Consider the following 20,773-nt stretch of genomic DNA (forward strand, 5'->3'; position numbering starts at 1 on the left):
TGAGGAAAAAAAAGGCAAATTGTCTTTTTAAAAAACTGACAGATGGGCTGGCCTGGTGCCACAGTGGTTAAGTTCGCACATTCTGCTTCGGTGGCCCTGGGTTCGCTGGTTCTGATCCTGGGTGGGGACCCATGCACCACTTGTCAAGCCATGCTGTGGCAGGCATCCCACATATAAAGTAGAGGAAGATGGGCACAGATGTTAGCTCAGGGACAGTCTTCCTCAGCAAAAAGAGGGGGATTGGCAGCAGATGTTAGCTCAGGGCTAATCTTCCTTAGGAAAAAAAAAAAAGCTGACAGAAAGTTGCCTTCTAATTATAACAATATGAGCCAAAAGGCAATAGATTCTTACCTGGTATTCATAAAAGAACTCCTACAAATCAGTAAGAAGATGAGCGATATGTATGTAAAAAGGTGCTAAACTTTCCTATCGATCATAGAAATGTAAATTAAAACTATACTAAGTGATTGCTACACATCCACCAGAATAGCCGATATTAAAAAGACCAACAATACCTAGTATTTCTGACAACGTAGAGGCACTGAAACTCTCATATACTGCTTCTGGGAATGCAAATAAGTACAACCAGTTTGGAAAATTATTTGTCAATAGCTACTTCAACTACTAAAGTTGAACATATTCGCGTGCCCTATGCTTCAACAATTCTGCTCTATAATTATATCTAACAAAAATGCATACATATGTCTCCTACAATGCACGTATAGCAATGTTTATAAAGTATCATTTTCAGTAATCCAAAACTAAACACAACCCAAATGAACATTAACAGTAGAAAAGATAAGTAAATTGTGATTTACGTATACCATGAAAATACAGCAATAGAAATGAATGAACCACTGCACCCACACAATATAGATGGATCTCACAGACATAATGTATGAAAAATAAAATACACAAATGTATACATATATGTGATTTTATTCATATAAAGTTCAAAATAAGCTAAAGTAATCTCTGCTGTTAACAGGTGGAATAATGGTTATCTTTGGGGAAAAGAGAGAATAGTGTCTAAACAGGTCATGATGGGGCATCTGGGCTCCTGGTAAAATGTACTGAGATGTAATCTTATGATTTGTCTACCTTGCTGTATGTCTATGGTACTTCAAAAGGGTTTATTTAAAAAAGCTTAAAGATGGTAAACTAGTTCTTGAAGGGGGAAATTCTAGGTTGAAAGTTGAGCTAGATGCCCAACTTAAGAGGTACAAAAAAGAACACCATTACAAAAATAAAAATGAAGATGGATGAAAATACAGATAGAAGAAATAGATATATTAGAAAAGAATAAAGCCAAAGAAAGTTTTCTTCTTTTGTTTTTGTGGAAGATTAGCCCTGAGCTAACTACAGCCAGTCCTCCTCTTTTTGCTGAGGAAGCCTGGCCCTGAGCTAACATCGTGCCCATCTTCCTCTATTTTATATGTGGGATGCCTACCATAGCATGGCATGCCAAGTGGTGCCATGTCCGCACCCAGGATCCGAACCAGCAAACCCCAGGCCGCCTAGAAGCCGAACGTGCGAACTTAACCGCTGCGCCACCAGGCCGGCCCCAAGCCAAAGAAAGTTTAAGAAAAAAACGTCAAACAGCTAGGAACAATATTTAGAAAAATAAAAAAGAAACAAACAATGAAGAAGAGCAAGACCAAAAGCTGGGTCTTTGAAAAGACTAGTAAAACTAGTAAAAGATTAATTTTTTTCATCCTTTATCTGTGATCTATGTTGCAAATATTTTCTCCCAGTTTATCAGCTTCTTTTAACTTTGTTTACCATCTTTTCTTTTACTGCTATGCAAACGTTGTTTTATTTTTATGTAGTCAGATTTATCAATCTTTTATTTGTCTCTGGATTGCACAAAGCCTTTCATTATACCTAGATTGTAGAGAAATTCACCCATGCTGTGTTGTAATACTTGTGTAATTTCAGTTTTTACATTTAGCTCTCTGATCCATTTTGAGTTTAATCTTCTGTATACTGTAGAGTATGGCTCTTTAATTTAATGTTACCTTTTTAAAAATGCCTATCCAGTTACCCCAGGTTATTTATTAAAAAGTACATCTTTCATGTTTTTGCTAGTTCTTGGGCCAACTCTGATAATATTTATGTTTCTTGAAAAATCGTGACTATTACTTTTTGGTTTATTCGATCTCTCCAGGCTGAAAGAGGTCTCAAAATCTTCCACAACAATTGTTTTTTTCTTTTATTTCTGATAGTTCTGCTGTATATGCTTTGCTTTTTGGTGCATACAATTCACATCAGCTTTCTCTTTGTGTGAAATGAACTTTCATCAGTCTAACACGGCCATCCTTTGTGATTTCATATTGCTTCCCTTGAATTCTATCAGTCATGGAGCGGAATTCTAATTCAATTAGAAATGAATATTGCCACCACTGTTTTTATTTGTTTGCACTAAATTCTCCCCTGTAATTTGGATTTTAACTTTTCCTATCATTTTATATTATATGTCTTTTGTAAAAAGCACATAAATACATTTTGTTTTTAATTCAATCTTATATTTTCTATTCTTGAAGAGTGTAAATTCAACCATTGTTACTTATAGTCAGGCTATTATGTTCATTTTACTTTGGACTCCTTGCTTTGTAATTTCTCATTTTTTGTGCTTTCTTGCTGGGTTTTTTTGTTTTTCCAAAATCATTTTAACTTATAGTTTTCTAATGATCGAACTCAAGAATGAAGAAACATTATTACCTTTATTCCCCTCCTTTTTATAAAGTTTTTATTAAATATTTTTGAAAAGTTTTTCCTCTAAAAATTTAATGTTCTAATTAAAAAAAACCTGGTTTTTAAAAATTACTTTTTTTTACTAATTTTTCAAGTCCTCTTTATTATTGATATAGAAGAAATGTTTTCTTAATGTGACTCCTTCTAGAAGAGTTGGGGGACAGGCATCTCAGGAAGATACAAAGGATTCTATGCTGGGGCCATTTCCCAATCACTAGAAAATGTTTGCCCATCTTTTGGTCCCACCACGGCCTGCTTTAAGAGCAGTAACACTTTTTTACCAGTGCTCTCTGTTAAGTGAGTTATAATCCTCAAACTCCCTGAACATGTTTTAAAACACATAGAAAGGGACCAAATTAAGTTTTTAATGAAATAAAGTGAAAAGTGCCCTATTGCATTCATATTTAAGAGACGCCAATAATTCCTCCATAATATATATTTTCCCCCTACAAACTCAAAAATAAAAATATTGCAGGGCTAGCTGAGTGGCATAGTGGCTAAGGTTCCCTGCTCCACTTTGGCTGCCCAGGGTTCACTGGTTGAGATCCTGGGCACAGACCTACACATTGCTCATCAAGCCATGCTGTGGTGGCATCCCACGTAGAAGAACTAGAAGGACTTACAAGTGGGACATATAACTATGTACTGCTGCTTTGGGGAGGGGAAAAAAAGAAGAGGAAGATTGACAACAGAAGTTAGCTCAGGGCCAATCTTCCTCACCAAAAAAAAAAAAAAAAGAAAAAAGAAAAAATATATATAGGTTTACTTAAAGCCTCTTATCTATGCACTGTTAGTTTCCTCTCTAAGGCACTGTAATTTTATCCAACAGAAGGGTTAATTTTGGACTTATATTCCAAAAGCCCACAAAAATATGAATGTTCAAGCTGATAATTTCATTTATAAGCAGAAAAACAAATAAAAGTGGACAGTAGGTTCAGAATTATGCATAATCAAACTATATACATAAAAATTGAAGAGACAGGCATGCATCTACTCTAGTTCCTCTGAAGGGATGGTAGGTGGCACAGTGAAAATTTTGATCTCTTAGATGGAATAATGTAGATTTAGAATGTTATGGCCAGAAGGTGTTAGATTTTTGTTGTGCATTATACCAAATGTCTTCTTACTAAAGCAGTTTTGATTCTTCCTTTACAGTGAAAATATAGATATCTTTATTTTAGCGTCTCATATCATCCCTCATCCACCATCTGAGGAGGGCTGGTGGCCATCGTCACTTCAGCAGGGGAGGTGCCGGCCTGAGTGACTCCGGGTTCACTACCCAGCCCAGCTTCAGCAGAGGTAACAGGTGGCATTGCCTCAGAATGTAGATTCCAACACTGAGTTTGTTCTGTGGCCTGTTCGGTTCCCTGGTCACTCATACCCACAAAATATCCCACAGTGCATGTGTATTTTCCCTTTGAGTGAAAACTAACTTAGGGTCCTCAAATATTTCCATTTTTTCACCTTAGCCAAGGGCACTAAGTATTCACTGCCCTCAGCATTCGGTATTCACTGAATACGGTTTTTGAATGACAGGATTATCTTTGCAGCCTTTTTTTTCCTGCCAGGGTAGGAGACCCCAGGGAAATTGATAATTAAGTAGTTGGGCTATGGAGAGAAGAGCTGCTTTCCTAACAAGGAGTTGAGGAGGCAAGTTATTAAGGAAGTATAAGACTGTAGAGAAAGTGTCCCTCTGTTCAGCTTTCTGCTTGGCCACAGTCTGCTGACCACTGCCCTCCTCATGCTCCACTTTTAGCTGGACCTAAAGTTAAGCGAGCTCTCATCTAATACTCCTAACATGCTGGCATAGGCAGCCCCAGGAAGTTCTAATTACTTTTGTAACCACTCCCCCGGTCCCCACAGGAACCACAATCATTGGGGCAGAGGAAAACTCATAACTAGAGAGCAGACTATGTCTGGGGAAAAAAATTCAAAGTATTTCTAAAAACTTGAAATGGGAAATATCTGCGAAGTTATAATCTATATTTTCTATTTCTGGGTTCACTCATAACAAATTTAACAGCATTGACAGGGCTTTTTTTCTTCCCTGGCCTAAGAAAGTGGAAAAAAAAAGCATGCCCATGAGGGAGTCTAGCAATGGTGACAGTGAGATGGAGAGAATTTCCTCACGTCATACCCCTCATTGCAGGGGCTCCCAGCCTCACAACATTTACTAGGATCCTATTTGTCAAACAACCAGTTTGATAATTTTTTCTTAGTGGATTGAATTGACAATTCAGTTAGAACACACAGACTGTATCAGCGTGTATGACACAGATCGGGAGAAGTATGTGGAGGCTCTTGAACTACAGGAGTGGATTTGGAAAAGGAATTGAGCCCTTGGTCCGTATCAGCACAGCCCTAATCAAGTATGCCAAGTCCTAAGTGTAGGGCACAGGCACCTTCCACATTTCTGGATCATATATATGAACAGATTTTGTGGGATGGGAAGAAGAGGAAAGAGTATAGCAGAATCACAAAGACAAAGTATACGTGCTTATTGATATTCTAGATCACATTAAAGAAAAAAACAATGATAGGATCAGGCAATATATAAACTAATCCAGAGTCCAGTATCTTGCTTTAAGAATTAGACAGGCAAGGGGGAGAATTTATAACTGTACTGACAGGTGTTAGAAGTTATAATAAGATAGGCAGGTAATGGAGGTGTTTAATATTTGTTGCCTTATCTTGGAAATTGTAATAAAAAATATGTACCATCATTTGGTAAAATAGATGCTAGGCTTTGCAGAGCCCCACTGATATATGTGTCTTTTTATACTTATTTTGTAGATGAGATAAAAGAGGCTGAGAGGCAAGAGCATAGAAGTAGCCAGTGGTAGAACTCAGTTTCAAACCCAGTTCTGACTTTTAACCTCATGCTCTTTCCACTTTATCATTCTACCTCTGAAGACTAGGCAAAGTTGAAAGATAGCAGGGCTGTAGAATTTTAACCCATCCCTTGAGATTTCTATTAAATCTAATCAACAGGGTTTTGTCCCAACACCCTACTCTGTTTTGGAACATAATTATTTGATTATCGCAGATGCTTTGATGGCGAGTCTCTTGGAAAACAATCATCGAGGGAGGAGAAATTAGGGAAAAGGCATATGAAATTTCCCAAATCTACCACCTGTTATGAATTTGGTTCATTCTCATTTCTTTAAGAGCATGGAACCTTCTTTCTAGGGGCTAACCAGTGACACTGTGTATAACAGGGTGAAATGATGAAAATTGTTGAGGAAGGTGGTGCCCCTGTAATTCAAAATGACTTGTGGTAGTCCTGTGTTCTTATACTGGCTGTAGAGAAACAGCGAGGCCAGGGTGTGGTAGGCTGAGGTGTAACAACACATTCAATTGTCATTAGAAATTCTGAAAAGCAAAGTGCAAATTAGAGCAAGGCATCTATTGGTGCAAAAGAGCAGTCATCCAAGGAGCCCTCCCAGCAGGCTGCCTAATGTTCAAAGTCACGTGGCAGGAGACTCGGTAATGTTGGATAAAGCAGGGTTCATTCAGCAAATCAATGACCACAATGTCTTCACAATGGATGGGTTCTCTCCTCTTTCAAATTGTGATGATTTGCTATTTTTTAAAATACAGAAACAAAAGATCATACATTTTTGTTGAATTGCTACCCGTCTTCATATACGTTGCATGAAGAAACAGGGAAAGTAAGATCGATTTTGGAGGACTAAAGAATGACATCCTACATGAACTGTGGTTAATCAGGAAGAGGAGAATAAATATAAGGTAAGGAAATCTAAATTAAAACGCACTTTCTGTTTTCTCTTCAACAAGAGAAGCAATATATTATTCTTTCCCTCGTCTTCAAGTATTCTGGGATGGTGTTAATTGATCAGTAAGATGATAATTAAACTTAATAACCTGCTATTCTGCCCTTTAGTCACAATAGAGGTAGAATAGACAAGAATTAACTGCATGAGTTGCCAGAACAAATTAATCATCTTTTCAAAATTTCTCTCATTCTTACATCCAATGTTTACACCAAATACTTGATATAGTCTTATGTGTAACCCAGAATACATAAAAGAAAATTTTAATTTCACCCATGAAATAGAAATCTTGATGAAGTGTAGAATTTTGAAGTTCACTTAACTCAGCAGTATGTTCCCATAAGCAATGCTCTAGTCATTTTTCTTTCACTTAATATTAGATGACATTCTAGGCCTTGTCCTCATCCTATACAGAAATATATAAGATGTGTGAATAAGCTTTATTTTCAGCCACGTTGGATGGGTAATAAATGGTAGGTAATTCCTATGGAATCTAAAGAAATCATACTTTGATGTCTTTGATCTTGAATGAAATGTTTGATTTTTGCATCAATTTTAGAGAATAGTTATGAAAGTGATTTATTCACTGAACTATGCAAGGTGGTGAAATACATCACTCTAGTTTTGTGTTAAAGGAGAAAAATACTTGGTACACTAGCAACTTGCAATGTAGTAGACACCAAAGGGGGTATGGTATAAAATGAAGAGGGCAAAAGCAGATTTCTCTGAAAATGAAGGAGTAATTTTTAGGGTTAGGCCAATCCAAGCAGGTTAGTTTAAGAACTGTCCAAATGAAGCCTTATTTCTATGTGTCCCTGCTCCCACTGCACATCAGCTCTTCCTTTTGACTCTGGAGACCACCACCATGTGAGGAATTGCACACTGCTATCAACTCAAGGTGGTTCTTCTAAACCCAGGGGATTCTTAGAGTCAATTTGGAAAGCGATGTGTCTGCAGCAGTAACTACACAGTTCCCTTTCACAGAAACTGACCGTAACCATCCATAAAGCAACTGTGATAAACCTCATGAAATTTATTAGATGCCATTTACTTCCTTGTACCAAATAAGTAAGACAGACCAAGAGGGGATCATTTGCTAGGTGATATGTGACATATTAAGAGTTAGGCTCATTTATGTTCTGCTGTTAGGAGCTATGCCAACACATGTACATGTGAATGTGCTTGTGTAGAATCCACATTAAGAAGTGTAAAAATGGAGCAGAGGAAACTGAATGACCAAGCGAATACCTTGGTGGACCTGGCAAAGGTAAGCTTGGGGTCTCAGCCTTCATGATGGTGTCTGTTGGAATTAACCACTGCACAGTCACTATCCATGCTTTGGGAGGAGGCCACCCCAAATTTATTTAACAAATCAAACCAACAAACCACCCTAAAATAATGGCCCAACTTAAAAGAATTTTTCTGACACTCTTACCTAATATGCTCCTTCCCTATGTACATTATTCAACTCCATTCTAAAAACTTTCCTCCTTGAAGTGATTTTGAAGTCTAGTAAGAAATATAAGTGGACTATGAGACAATACCTGTGGGATTCTTATTTGTAGTTCAGTCTCATCCCTGTGGGAGAGATGAAATAACTAGTTTAGACCTAAAATTCTGTAACATCAGTTCACAGACAGTGGTGTACCCTGATACTTTCTTCAAGTAAACTTGCAGGTAAACTAGGAGTAAAGTCATTCTTGACAGCATTTGTGCCCCTAGTTTATATATACATTTTGATGTGACAGCCTCACTTTCCACATAATTTGGAAATGGAACCCTGTAAACTCAAAAAAAATAGTAAGCTGTCTGGGCCAAATGACTACGACTATAATATTTCATATAGAGGGAAAATTTAGTGAACAGGGTAGGCAGTAATTGAAAGTCTTCTTGCAACCGGCCTAACTTTTGGAAATTGAAATCATCAACAGGCATCAGATGATCAGTTATTTTACCTTGAAAATAATGTAAGAAGTGAACCTTTAGAAATGTCAAGTGACCAAACAAGTATGTGCAGAAATTAACTTTTTTTATTATATATCATATAATGTAGTAGTAAAGTCTGTTTGAAGTGCATGAATAAAAAGTTAGTGAAATTACAGGAGGAACAATCTATACAGCAATAATAGGTGCATTCCCTGTGCATCTGAAAGAAAAAAAAAAGAGTTTTCACTCATTTTGGCCTAAAACTTAGTGTTCAGGTTCCCAGGATTCTGACATCAGAACCCGGATAACGCTGATTAGAACCATAGGGGCTTTACAATAAAAGCTAAAATATTGACCATATGATGGCAAAAAGTCTTATTTTGTGGTTAACTGATTCTCTTCTAGCTACTCTCTGATGAAGTTGGTGGTGCTGTAGAGGAGGACCGCCGCCTCCTGGACGAGGACCGGGACCGCTCAGCGTTGTAGGTGACATGCTTGTCGTAGTTCTCCATCTGAGCCTCAATGAAATCTCTCTGCTGCTGCCTGATGGTCTGGCTTATGACCCCAGGGAGGGCGTGGATGCTACCAATCAAAGTCTCTAATTTTGTTTCCAAGGTAACAATCCTCTTCTCAAAGTCTTCGCTCCTTTCATTTAAGTCGGAAATCATGTCGTACATGATGTTCTGGGTCTGGAAAACAGGGTTGAGAGGAATAGAGCAACAAAGAAGTTAGGCTTAATTACACTTGCCCTGGAAGCAAACTGTCAACTCTCCTGGCTTGACAGTTAGTCTTCTTTTGGTGACATACAATGCAACAGGGGCATCAGTTAACTGAACATTTTACCTTGCAAAGCAAATTCAGTTCAATGCTAGGATTTAGAAATGTAAGATCTGAGGCATTAATTCGATCTAGTTGCAGAAAATGTTGTGCAGGTACTGTGTGATATGCCCAATGATTTTAGGTGGTGTATAGATACACAAACATGTTTTGATTTAATATTTATGTCTATGTTTTAATGGTTGTTACAAAACTTAGCATATCAAATTCATTTTGCAATATGTGACATTAATTAGGGCAAGGCTAAGTTTTAAGAAACAAGCATATTTAAAGAACAATAAGAGTACAGATGGTATTGGGATGTAGCAGAAATTTTGAGGGTGGAATATGAATGAAATTTAGGACAAACTGATTTGATGAAGCAATCTAGTAACTTAAAGAAATAAAAAATTCCTAAATATCTTTTGCTTTTCTATGTTCCAAATTATAGGCTCTCCATTGGGTCAAATAACATGTTTACAGATAACCATTGAGAGAATAAAAGTCGGGAGAGACACTGAGCTTACCCAGTCTACCTTGTTGGCTAGGGCTTAATCAGAGCTAAGTGGTTTGAAATAGGAAAATGTTTTGGTGTCCTAGCGAATCTTGTAATTGATTGTCTTGATCAGAGGGTCTGACTCCCGGTTATATTTATGGAAGTGGCCAAGAGACAAGGAGAAAGGACCTCAGGGCTGATCAGCTCAGAGCCAGAGAGGGAAGAGGGTGGTCAAGAAGGGCAGGATGGGGAAGTTAACCACAGCAGCCTTTCCCAAGTCTAAGCCTCACCTCCTTCTATCTCATTTCCCTCTATAATATGTGCTCTTATCCTGCTTAGCAACCTCTTAATGATGATAAATGAACTGATTAAATAAGGGAGTTACTATTCAGAGCACAGGCACCTTGTCTGAGTTTGGCCATGGAGGCAGAGCACACTAACTTTGTTTTTACTACTTAGTCCTAAGACTATGTGAGCAACATCCATTCATTCAGAAAACACTGAACCCTTATGGCATGGACAGTCACAATAATAAGCATGGCACTAAAGAAATAATTTGAAAGAAACAGGATCTTGCCTCATAGATATAGTCTTCGAGTAAAATTATATATTATATATATTATTATATGAATTATATATAGTAAAATGATATATCTTATATATGTATTATTTCCAAGTGGTGTTTTTATTTTTTCATAAAAATACCCAATTTCTTTTATCATTTGACCTAGGAATGATGTAAGAGCCTGCCTCATCTTTGTTCATGGCATGTTGAAGTGAGAGCTGTGTGTGGAAATATTAATCAAGAATATCTTTGAGCCTCATATATCTATGTGTGCTGCCCAGCTTAAATGTCTGATATATACTCTCCTTATCATCTTCTATTTATCAGCTATCAGATATTCATCTTCAACGTATTTAATAGTATGTTATTGATATACACTAAGATGAATATAATTTAGTTATGTTACTTCATGAGACTAGGACAAAAGGTATAATTTTTATGGATTTTATTGGAGGCTTTCTAAACTACACAGCTGATTTATCAACCAGACAACAAAATGTACAGGTTCAACTGAGAGTTGCCTTTTTCGAAGCATTTGTGTTAAAAGGCTGAACACCTACATAAATGCTATTATAATACCTCCCGTAGAATTAGCTCAGGAGAATGCAGTGCTGTCATTATTGACAAATATTCACATTTCTTGAGAGGAACAATGAAAAATCAGGCAGATAGATCTTATAAACGTGATAGAAGAATTTGGGGACTATTAATATATTTTTTAAAAAGGGGTATGATTTTTAAATAACAAAACGGAGAAAGAACCATAAATTGTAAAAAGTGATTACTTTTTTTGAAAGAAAGCTTTCATTTTAAGTCGTAATTTTTTATATATTTTTAAAAATTTCAACTTTATATTCTTCTTTGTGTAAAATATATAAAAAACAATTTTATTGATGAGTCCTATTTAGCCCCAAGCCTCATAGCAAACCCAGGATGTGGTTCTGCTCTCACAGGGATGAGACTGAACTACAAATAAGAATCCCACAGGTATTGTCTCATAGTCCACTTATATTTCTTACTAGACTTCGAAATCACTTCAAGGAGGAAAGTTTTTAGAATGGAGTTGAATAATGTACATAGAGAAGGAGCATATTAGGTAAGAGTGTCAGAAAAATTCTTTTAAGTTGGGCCATTATTTTAGGGTGGTTTGTTGGTTTGATTTGTTAAATAAATTTGGGGTGGCCTCCTCCCGAAGCATGGCTAGTGACTGTGCAGTGGTTAATTCCAACAGACACCATCATGAAGGCTGAGACCCCAAGCTTACCTTTGCCAGGTCCACCAAGGTATTCGCTTGGTCATTCAGTTTCCTCTGCTCCATTTTTACACTTCTTAATCTAAAAGACAGAATCCGAAGTCAGAAAGGGTCCTTTCTTTCTATGGCTATCATACACCTTGCAAAGAGCATGCACAAAATTGACAAGAGCAAATAACTGCATGGATAATGCCTTGAATATTTGGGATAAAGTCCAAACTGCTTGTCTGGTACAATGAGAAGCATGCTTCCCCAACACCGCAACAAGGAAAGGAGAAAGAGTAAAAGATGAGATGTCCTTAGGACAACTATTTACCAGGTTGTTAAAGTTGAATTGAGAAAGGCTCATAAGGATTTAACCATATGAGAAAAGCCAAAACATTCCTTAAAGCCCCAGTATCGTGACAAATAGACATAGGAAGAAATATGCAAAGCAACTGGAATTTCATCAATGTTGGAGCAGCGAACACCTTCCTATGCCTACGTGACTAGATACAGGTGTTAGCCCTGTTTAGTCTGAAATGGATTGGGTTAGGTACTTGAACCTGATGAAACACAGTGATAAGTGAGATTCGTAATAGCAAAAATAAAACTTTTATTCAACCAGCAGCAAGATAACTCAAAACACATAATTCTCTTATTCTTCGTTGTATTTCACTTGACTTTTATCTTAAACTGCCATTGAATCTGAAGGGAAGCCAGACCACTTCCTTGGGAGAATTTCCCTTAATTTTTATTGTAGATAAAAGTCAGAGGACAATTAAAGTGTCTGATGAGATCTCTACTTGTAAACTTACTTTTAAATAGTTTTAAGCATCATTGCGTTATCTAACAGTCAAAAATCTTTGCATCAAGAATCTTTCTGAATGAGAAGTCTTACTATCCCTTAACTTATTTACTGTAATATTTCAACAAATATTTATTCAGTGTTTACTGTATATCAAAAAATTAAGATTTTCCAACAAGAGAAAAGTGGTTTATTGCTCTTTAAGCCAACATTGCAAAGCCATGCTCCAAGAGAGAAGCAGGTCTCTCTGAGCTACTTAGTGAAAAGGGAAAAAAAAATCCATGCTAACCTTATTACTTTGATGATGAGCCATTTTAAAAGTATAGCATTAATGTTGGAGAGGGTACTCTTTATTATTTTCCAATTTAAACTAAAGGTAATTACATAGAAGGGATAAAAAATTCACAGGGCAAGATTTTACTGCCAGGGAGATTTTTGTAACAAATGTTCACGCTGCTCAGTGATTTTGTTCTGAAACTAGGATATCCAATATGTCACCAAATCTGTTCTACAGCAAAGATACAGTTCCTTCTGCCAGTAAGAGTTTTACTGACACCTGCCTACAATACGATCTTTAACAATCTAAAACAGTGTAAGGTTATAACTTGTCATTGCGACTATGTGTTTCTCCATTAGAACACCTGGAACTAAGTTAACTGGCTCCTTTTTATACTGTTACAGAGATGGAGTATGTTTTAGTCTAAAAGACATTTACAAACATATATTTAAATCTAATATGTTGTTGAAAAATGTTTCTCTATGTACTTACAAGGGTTACAATTCTTTGATTTTTTTTTTTTTTTTTTTTTTTTTTTTTGGTGAGGAAGCTTGGCGCTGAGCTAACATCTGTTGCCAATCTTCCTCTATTTTGTATGTGGGATGCCACTCACAGCATGGCTTGATAAGTGGTGTGTAGGTCCGCACCTGGGATCCAAACCCGCGAACCCCAGCCACCAAAGCGGAGTGCATGAACTTAACCACTACACCACAGGTCTGACCCCCAAGGGTTACAATTCTTGATGTGTGCTTATTAAAAAACAAGCCTAAAAAAAATATTTAAACAAGAGTGGGTTATTACAGAGAAATGTATTAGAGAGAAAAAACAGTTTGTTCATGTATGAAATGAAGTGGGTTAGATTAGGACAGTGTTTCTGAAGTGCTGGATTTATACTAACAGAGGTATTCTACATGACTAAGTGCTACTCATCAAGACATGAAACAATACCAAAACAGATGGAGAGACAGTTATTCCCTTTAATTCTCTTCCCATTCTTGATTATTACAAGAAAAACGTCTCAGGCTGGTCCTAGCCTGTTTTTATCTTCTAACACCTGGGAGCAGGATCTCTGCTTAGAGCTTTCAGCAGGAGACAGCCTCGGACTAGAGTTCAACACCAGTGTTTCAATTGTCAATCCATGTTACCTTTACCTCTCTTTGCTGGGAGTGATTTTTTTTATCCATTTATGATAGAGATTTATATCAAGCTTTTGTTTCAAATTTGATAAGTATTAGTATAGTTGGCACATGGATGACTGAGGTTTGGGGACACCAGCTCAGAAGCCTGCAGCAACTTGTGTGTGCAGAGAAAGTCCTGACCCCACAAGTGTGGGAGAAGGGCGAGTGCTAGTTCCTTAGCTGAGGTAGGAACTTCATCTTCCAAACAATGGAGCCTAATTTACTTCTCTCGGGTTTCTATATCATGTTTCTGACAGTAGAATGTTGCCCATTTTATTTTCTCCTAATCTGGGAAGCTGAAATAAAGTCCTATTTGATAGGAATTCCTTTAACTCTGGAACTTAAATCATCTTGCCTTGTTGCTTCTTAGACTGTCTGTAATACAGGAGAACTAGCAGAAAAAGCCTGCTTAAGCTGCAGCTGCCAGAATAAAAGGTAACATGCAGATGTCTGTTTTACTTTTTTCCTCCAAAAAACAAGAACAAGAAACACATGTTGATTTCTTCCTTGTGAACTTCACTTATCACAGGAAAAGATCATGATTTCGGATCACATTTCCATAGCAGCAATCAGACTACTAAAATTCACAAATAAAGGATCTGCTTGGGTGCATGCAGCCGGTATCAAATTCTGCAAATGTTGAAAGGAGCGGCTCACACAACTTACTTCCGAGCTCTATTTTCATTTTGTTGAAATAAAAAGACAAAACAAAAGAAAAGAAACTGTAAAATATTCTGGAACAAAATAACACAGTGTGGTGTTCAGTGGTGCACAGGGGGCTCGATTCATTAGCTGGAAGATCTTGTTAAGATTCTGCAGGATTTCGGCATATTGATGAAAGAGAAACACTATTCAATTATATTATCATTTTCTTCATTGCTACTGTACTTTCCCACCTGAAAGGACATAGCTTCCTCTAGAACTAGGAGTTCAGAAGGAAGAACCTGTATAAAGTCATCTTGGCCTCTTTGATACATGATGTTCAAGTAAACAATAGAAAAAGTTTTTGCCTAATATGAATGTGATATAGTTAAAAGGACAATATTCTAAACAATAGGATTGTCATTTTTTGTAGGGGAAAGGGGTGCATCTTTTCTGAGTTGGGACTATTTAGAAGCCTGGCTTTCTGAAAGGTGAGTAATCCAACACTCCATGTGATAGAAATTATGTATTTTGGGTTTCTTGGCTCTGAGACAAGTTCATGGTGATTGATGGGTCTGTAGTTGAGATAGAATGGCAAACCTTAAAATTAAAGCTAATATCAGAAAAAGTGTTAAAAGTTATGGAAACAATGATTCATGGCACTAACTGATGATACCAAAAGACAGATAGGTTACTGAAAAGAGGACACAAGCCCAAGATCTAGGCATCCATCAGAGGCTAAGGAGGTCATGTGTTGGGGAAAGAGGCTATGAAGCTTGGAAAAGAGAAAGAGAGTTGAGACGGAGGGGGCTGCTCGAAGGGGAGAGAGCACTACCGAACAAGCTCTCAGGACAAATCAGAGAACAGGAGAGGCCAGGAGAGCTCCATCAAATGAATTTGTAAATTTTCCTCAACTAGAGAGGTCCAACTTCACCCTGTGCTGACAGACAAGGCTGATGGTGTCCCTGTGTCTCAAAAGTGGGCAAGGAAGGCCTTGCCCTGAGGAATCGAGCCCAATGCGCTTCCCTTTACGACTTCACTCCCTGAGTTAAAATGAAAGATAATTATGCAAGATTAGAATAATCTAGCCAAACCCAGCCCATATAAATACTCAGTTGTACTTTTTCACAAAGTATAAGTACCCTCCCACCTCAAAGGAAACCCAATAACCCCAAGACTAATTCATCAAACAATTCGGAACATTTTTGAGTTGCTTGAAGCTCATCTACTTTACAAGTACACATCGCTACAGAAGAAACAGAAGAGAAATGTCTGAAAGAAGCAGAAGAATCACAAGTGGTTTCTTCTATCATTCTATCCAAAAGCAGCGTGCTGAGAGACCCACGTAACCTACACCCCAAACCCTTATGATCAGGTCAGTACACCTCGTAGCAATTTGCCAGCTGCTTAGAGACAGTTTTCAGACTTGATTTTCCCAAAGATCTTTTCTATCATTTTATTATAAAAATTTTCAAACCTACAGCAAATTTGAAAAATTTTACAGTGAACACCCCTACATTGTCCCCGAAGTGTTTGTCTCCCAATGTATTCAGAACTTAAGAGTTCTATGACAAGATATATAAATATATAAATACCCACCATTTACACATGGCTAGAGAATTATATTACAAATGCTGTCAAAGCATTATATGAAAATTTATCAATGGCATTAAAGGCAAATTACATTTCATTATATATTTAATACGTAGGTTATACCGACAGAAAGGGTCACAAATATGATCCTGGAAGGAATGGGATGTGTGGCTGCTGGACACATAGACTGACCTCACTTATTTACTTCCATGCCATCTCACACCCTCCCCACCCTTGGACACCATCCCTTCTCATACCCACAAAGGTAAGTTTCCTTCTTAATATACTGAACAATATAGGTTAAGCACTCTGCCAGGAGAGTTGTGCCAGGTGACCCTTGAGGAAGAGGCCTGTCCTCAGACAGGAAGACAGGCCTGACGAAAGCAGAAGTGAAGGCTCAGTATCTCTCAGGGGACTCACTCTCTTAGGCCTAAATTTCATGGAATGAAGATGTTGAGATGAGTGCTCCTAGGTGGTAGTACTTGGATATAAGGGCATCTGTGAGCTCCAGGGATCAAGCTCCCTCCTGTGAGCCAAATCTAATAGTGTTCCTCTCTGCGTTCTTCCTTTTTACTCCTTCCCAGACTTTGAAACAATATTATCTTAAAATTCCAGCCTTATCTTTTCCTTACGATGAGGTAAAAAGCATAGTTGTGTATCCAGTCAAGTCACCAAGCAAAAGGAGAAATGACGTCACTCTGGTGTTCATGGCAGCAAGGGAAAGATCATGACTGAATAGCTCTGAGCAGCAATGAGGACCAGTGGCTCTACCATATGTGGAGAGTCTCCTTCTTTTTTAGATCTCAGAGGACTTGGATTTTATTTTCATTAAGGAAGGTAGCAATTTCTATAGAAATACACACATGTCCACAATTACAGACATATTTCACATTTTCAGTGATACCTATTTAAAAAGGGCTGGATGGACTGGTGAAAGGGTAGAAGACGAATGCTTAGTGATTTCCCACAAAATGTTAGTGTAACATACTACATACGAATTACCTAAATAGGTAAAATAAAAACTCCAGCCTCAGAGCTTTCTTGTCGGCTATGCTAGTTAGCTCTGAGAAGACACATTTCACTGTATCATCAAGATAACTAGTATTGTAGGTTGCCTGAGAAAAGCTACTTTTCTGACCCACAGATGTGACGTGCCTGCTCTTCCCCCTAGGGAAATGGCATTAAGCTAAAAGCAAGGCTGCAAGGCATCATAATTGACGCCCACATGAACGTACTTATGGTGAGGATGCTGCCAGCCAGGGGGTTTCAGAAGGACCTGGTGCTTGCATATTATCACTGAAACTTACTAGAGAGATTTGTACTTTAAAAGTCTATGATAGTTGTATCCCAGGGAAATGGCATGGAGGACTTAAACAAATTGAGTAATGGTGGTCTGGATAAAGTCAGAATAATGAAGGCCTATAGGGACTCACAGCACATAGAAAATCCCCCAAGTCCTGATTAAAAACTAGATAAAAAACTCAAGTATTAAATCAATTGTATGTACTACCTTTATAGAAAGATGTTTGGCGGTATGTTAAAAAAAAATCCAGATAGATCATAAACGTAAATATTTTCAAGATTTTGCAGTAGATACAAACTAAACCTCTTAGAGCAAACTATATAAATAAATATGATAAGTTAAGAAATACAATTTTAACTGAAATTATTGTTTCTAAAGAGAGAAACTGAGAAGACGTAATTTATATATTAAATGGCTATTCTCCCAATAATAAATGATTTTTAATCATAAAAAGAACTGACAGTTTTTCTCAGGATGTCATTTGTGGAATTATTAAATTGCCAACTAATGTCTTCTGGGAACAAACCTGACAGTGTTTTCTTTTTTCCTCCCTCACAAAAGAAGAATAACCAAGTATGAGAATTAAAATCCAGAGATACAAAAGCAGAATGAAAATGAAAATGGTACTTACTGATGAATAGCTTGCAAGAATTTTCGTTGATGTTTTCTTACTTTTGCATGATCTATCTTTTTTACTAGCTTTGTGTTTTTGTAAATTAGCCATGTTTCCCTGAGTACGTTGGCAGCTGCGTTTTTCACCTGTTAAGAAAACAAACAAAAATAGCAGTAGATAAATTTCAGAGCAGAATCCTTTGCAACTTGGCTGGGGGTCATATTCTTCACCCCAATCATCATAGCAAGCTCTAGTTCTATTTAGTAACTATTTCTCAAAAGAATATTTTTCTTGGGGCCAGCCCGGTGGCATAGTGGTCAAGTTTTTGCATGCTTCACTTCAGTGGCCCGGGGTTCACGGGTTTGGATGCTGGGCGCTGACCTACACACTGCTCATCAGGCCATGCTGTGGCGACATCCTCCATAAAAAGAGAGGAAGAATGGTACAGATATTAGCTAGCTCAGGGAAAATCTTCTCCAAGCAAAAAGAGGAAGATTGGCAACAGATGTTAGCTCAGGGCCAATCTTTCTCTCTCCCCCCAAAAATGTACATTTATATTTTATTCTTGAATCTGTGCCTTTTTAAAATTACCTGTATCTGTCTGAGAACAACATAAATTGAAATATTAGGGAGCGGGGCTGGCCCCGTGGCCGAGTGGTTAAGTTCGCGCGCTCCGCTGCAGGCGGCCCAGTGTTTCGTTGGTTCGAATCCTGGGCGTGGACATGGCACTACTCATCAAACCACGCTGAGGCAGCGTCCCACATGCCACAACTAGATGGACCCACAACGAAGAATATATATACCGGGGGGCTTTGGGGAGAAAAAGGAAAAAAATAAAATCTTTAGAAAAAAAAAAAAAATATTAGGGAGCTACTGATCTCTTTCTGAGCTGAACTCTACCCCATCAGAAATCTTTTCTTTGACCACTTTTTTTCAATCAAGGGGTGCCGATTTCTCCACCTTGTATTGCAGTTGTTCTCTCCATGTTCTTCATTTCTCTGGAGAAAGGCAAAATGCCAGAAGGCCAAGGTTAATCTTCTCCTTTGCTCAGCATTTCTAGCTGTGCACTACAGGAAGGGCATGTTTCCACTGCTGAATGGACAAGCAGACCCAGTCGTCTAGCTTCCCAGAGTGACTTAGCAAATTGTATGCTTGTTAGCACACTTAATTAATTGACAGAGAGTCTATGTTGTCATGATTTTCTTGGTAATTTAAATACATTGCATTTCAGATGGATGAGACAAAACAAAGGATGAAAGCGTATAGTAACACTGCCAAGACCTTCTGCAGCTGATGGAAGGTGTGAATCCTGGTGATATTCAATCACTTGTTTCTTGGTTTTCTTGATTAAGGCCTTCAAAAATTCCTGGAAGCAGGTAAAGGCCCAGCCAAGGACAGATTTGTCTTCTTGCTCACACTGCAGGATCTGATGACCCACAGCTTCCACTTGGGCTTGTTGTTAGTTACTTATTCTAAGAAGTTGTTCTATTTAATTCTTTTGTGTGATGGATAAAGGATGTTTCACAAAGAGAGCTACAGGCTAGTGGGGGGCTGGGTGGAGGAAGGCAACTGTTTAAGAAAGACAATGGTGAGGAAGACAGAACAATGAGCTGGGCTTGAAAAACAGATCTAAATTCTGGACTTTGGACCGACCAAGTCTGGTCAAGGAGACTAGCTTGCAGAACTTTACTTTTCTCTAACATGAGGTTAGAGAGAATTATTATTAAAGTTCTGTTCAGCCCTTATATTTATAATAGGGAAGAATCTTAGAATTACACTAAAATGATAAGTCGAAGGATGTACGTATGTTTTTTCACTTTAGCAAAGAAAGCATCAGGCTTGGTGGCTGATGGTGAATCCTCTTTCATGGTGCTAAAAAGTTTTCTTTTTGAGTGAAATTGTATTGCTAGAACCCATTTTAAGAAAATCGCTCATTTCTTCGAACTGCTTTTAGGAGTGACTTTGGTTTGTAATGCACTTCTCTGTGACAAATAAAAATGGCAAGTAATAGGATATATTGGAATATATGAGGAAGCCATGTGGTATAAACCTAATTTGGCCTGACCTTGTCTTTCCAAAAGGGCCTGACCAAGGCCCTTGAGCATGCACTGTATATCTGCTTTAGATTCCCTATGGCAAGAGCAAAAGGCCCTTGAGATAAAGGTGCAACTTCTCTCCCCCTCCCAACGTTGGCATATCCTTAAAGATTAAGCATCTTTAGGCTGGGAACCGATTGCAGCGCTCATCTGTGGCCCCCCCCCCCCCCAGCCCGAGGCAACACACCTGCCACCCTGCTGCGTTCACTGAGACAGCAGACCTATCTGCCGTTTCCATCAATCGCTGTGCTGACAGAGCAGCCTTGTGACTATTGTAAAAGTGACATTTCAATCATATGTGAAACATACTCTTCGAGGGTATATAACCACCCTGTATACCCCTACTTCTTTGGAGTGCTCTGTTCCTTTGTGGAAAGACTCTCCCGGGTTATAATCCTAAGATTTAAGCTCAGAATAAACTCACCCAAATTTTCATTTATAGATTGATTATGGATAATTTTCGTTGACACTGGATATTCATTAGACTCTGCGCAGAGACTATTCTCAAACCAACAGAAAAACGACTGAAATGTTAGATGCTGAGCAGTAGCCGTGTCTACAAGTCACATCACCACCATCCACAGTGAAGGTGAAAGGTGGTCCAGTAAATTCTTGGCTCTTCATTCTTACGGAAGCACATTTCTCTTCTTCACACAGGTAGGAATCACCTTTCAGAAGGCT

At 38.0% G+C, this 20,773-nt stretch overlaps 1 protein-coding gene across 2 annotated transcripts in view; it reads right to left on the reverse strand.

The window, feature by feature from the left end:
* Positions 1–7,881: 7,881 nt before the first annotated feature.
* Positions 7,882–20,773, reverse strand: part of KCNN2 (potassium calcium-activated channel subfamily N member 2) — a 405,580-nt gene continuing 392,688 nt past the window's right edge. For both annotated transcript variants that reach the window (XM_014842806.3, XM_070517575.1), the window contains 3 exons: positions 18,015–18,142; positions 11,616–11,685; positions 7,882–9,163 (listed from right to left, as the gene is read on the reverse strand). In XM_014842806.3, the coding sequence (XP_014698292.2) occupies positions 8,876–9,163; positions 11,616–11,685; positions 18,015–18,142 (486 nt within the window). In that variant the 3' untranslated portion in view covers positions 7,882–8,875. The remainder of the gene's footprint in view (positions 9,164–11,615; positions 11,686–18,014; positions 18,143–20,773) is intronic.

Source organism: Equus asinus, chromosome 9 (genome assembly GCF_041296235.1).
Source record: "Equus asinus isolate D_3611 breed Donkey chromosome 9, EquAss-T2T_v2, whole genome shotgun sequence".
Lineage (NCBI taxonomy): Eukaryota > Metazoa > Chordata > Mammalia > Perissodactyla > Equidae > Equus > Equus asinus.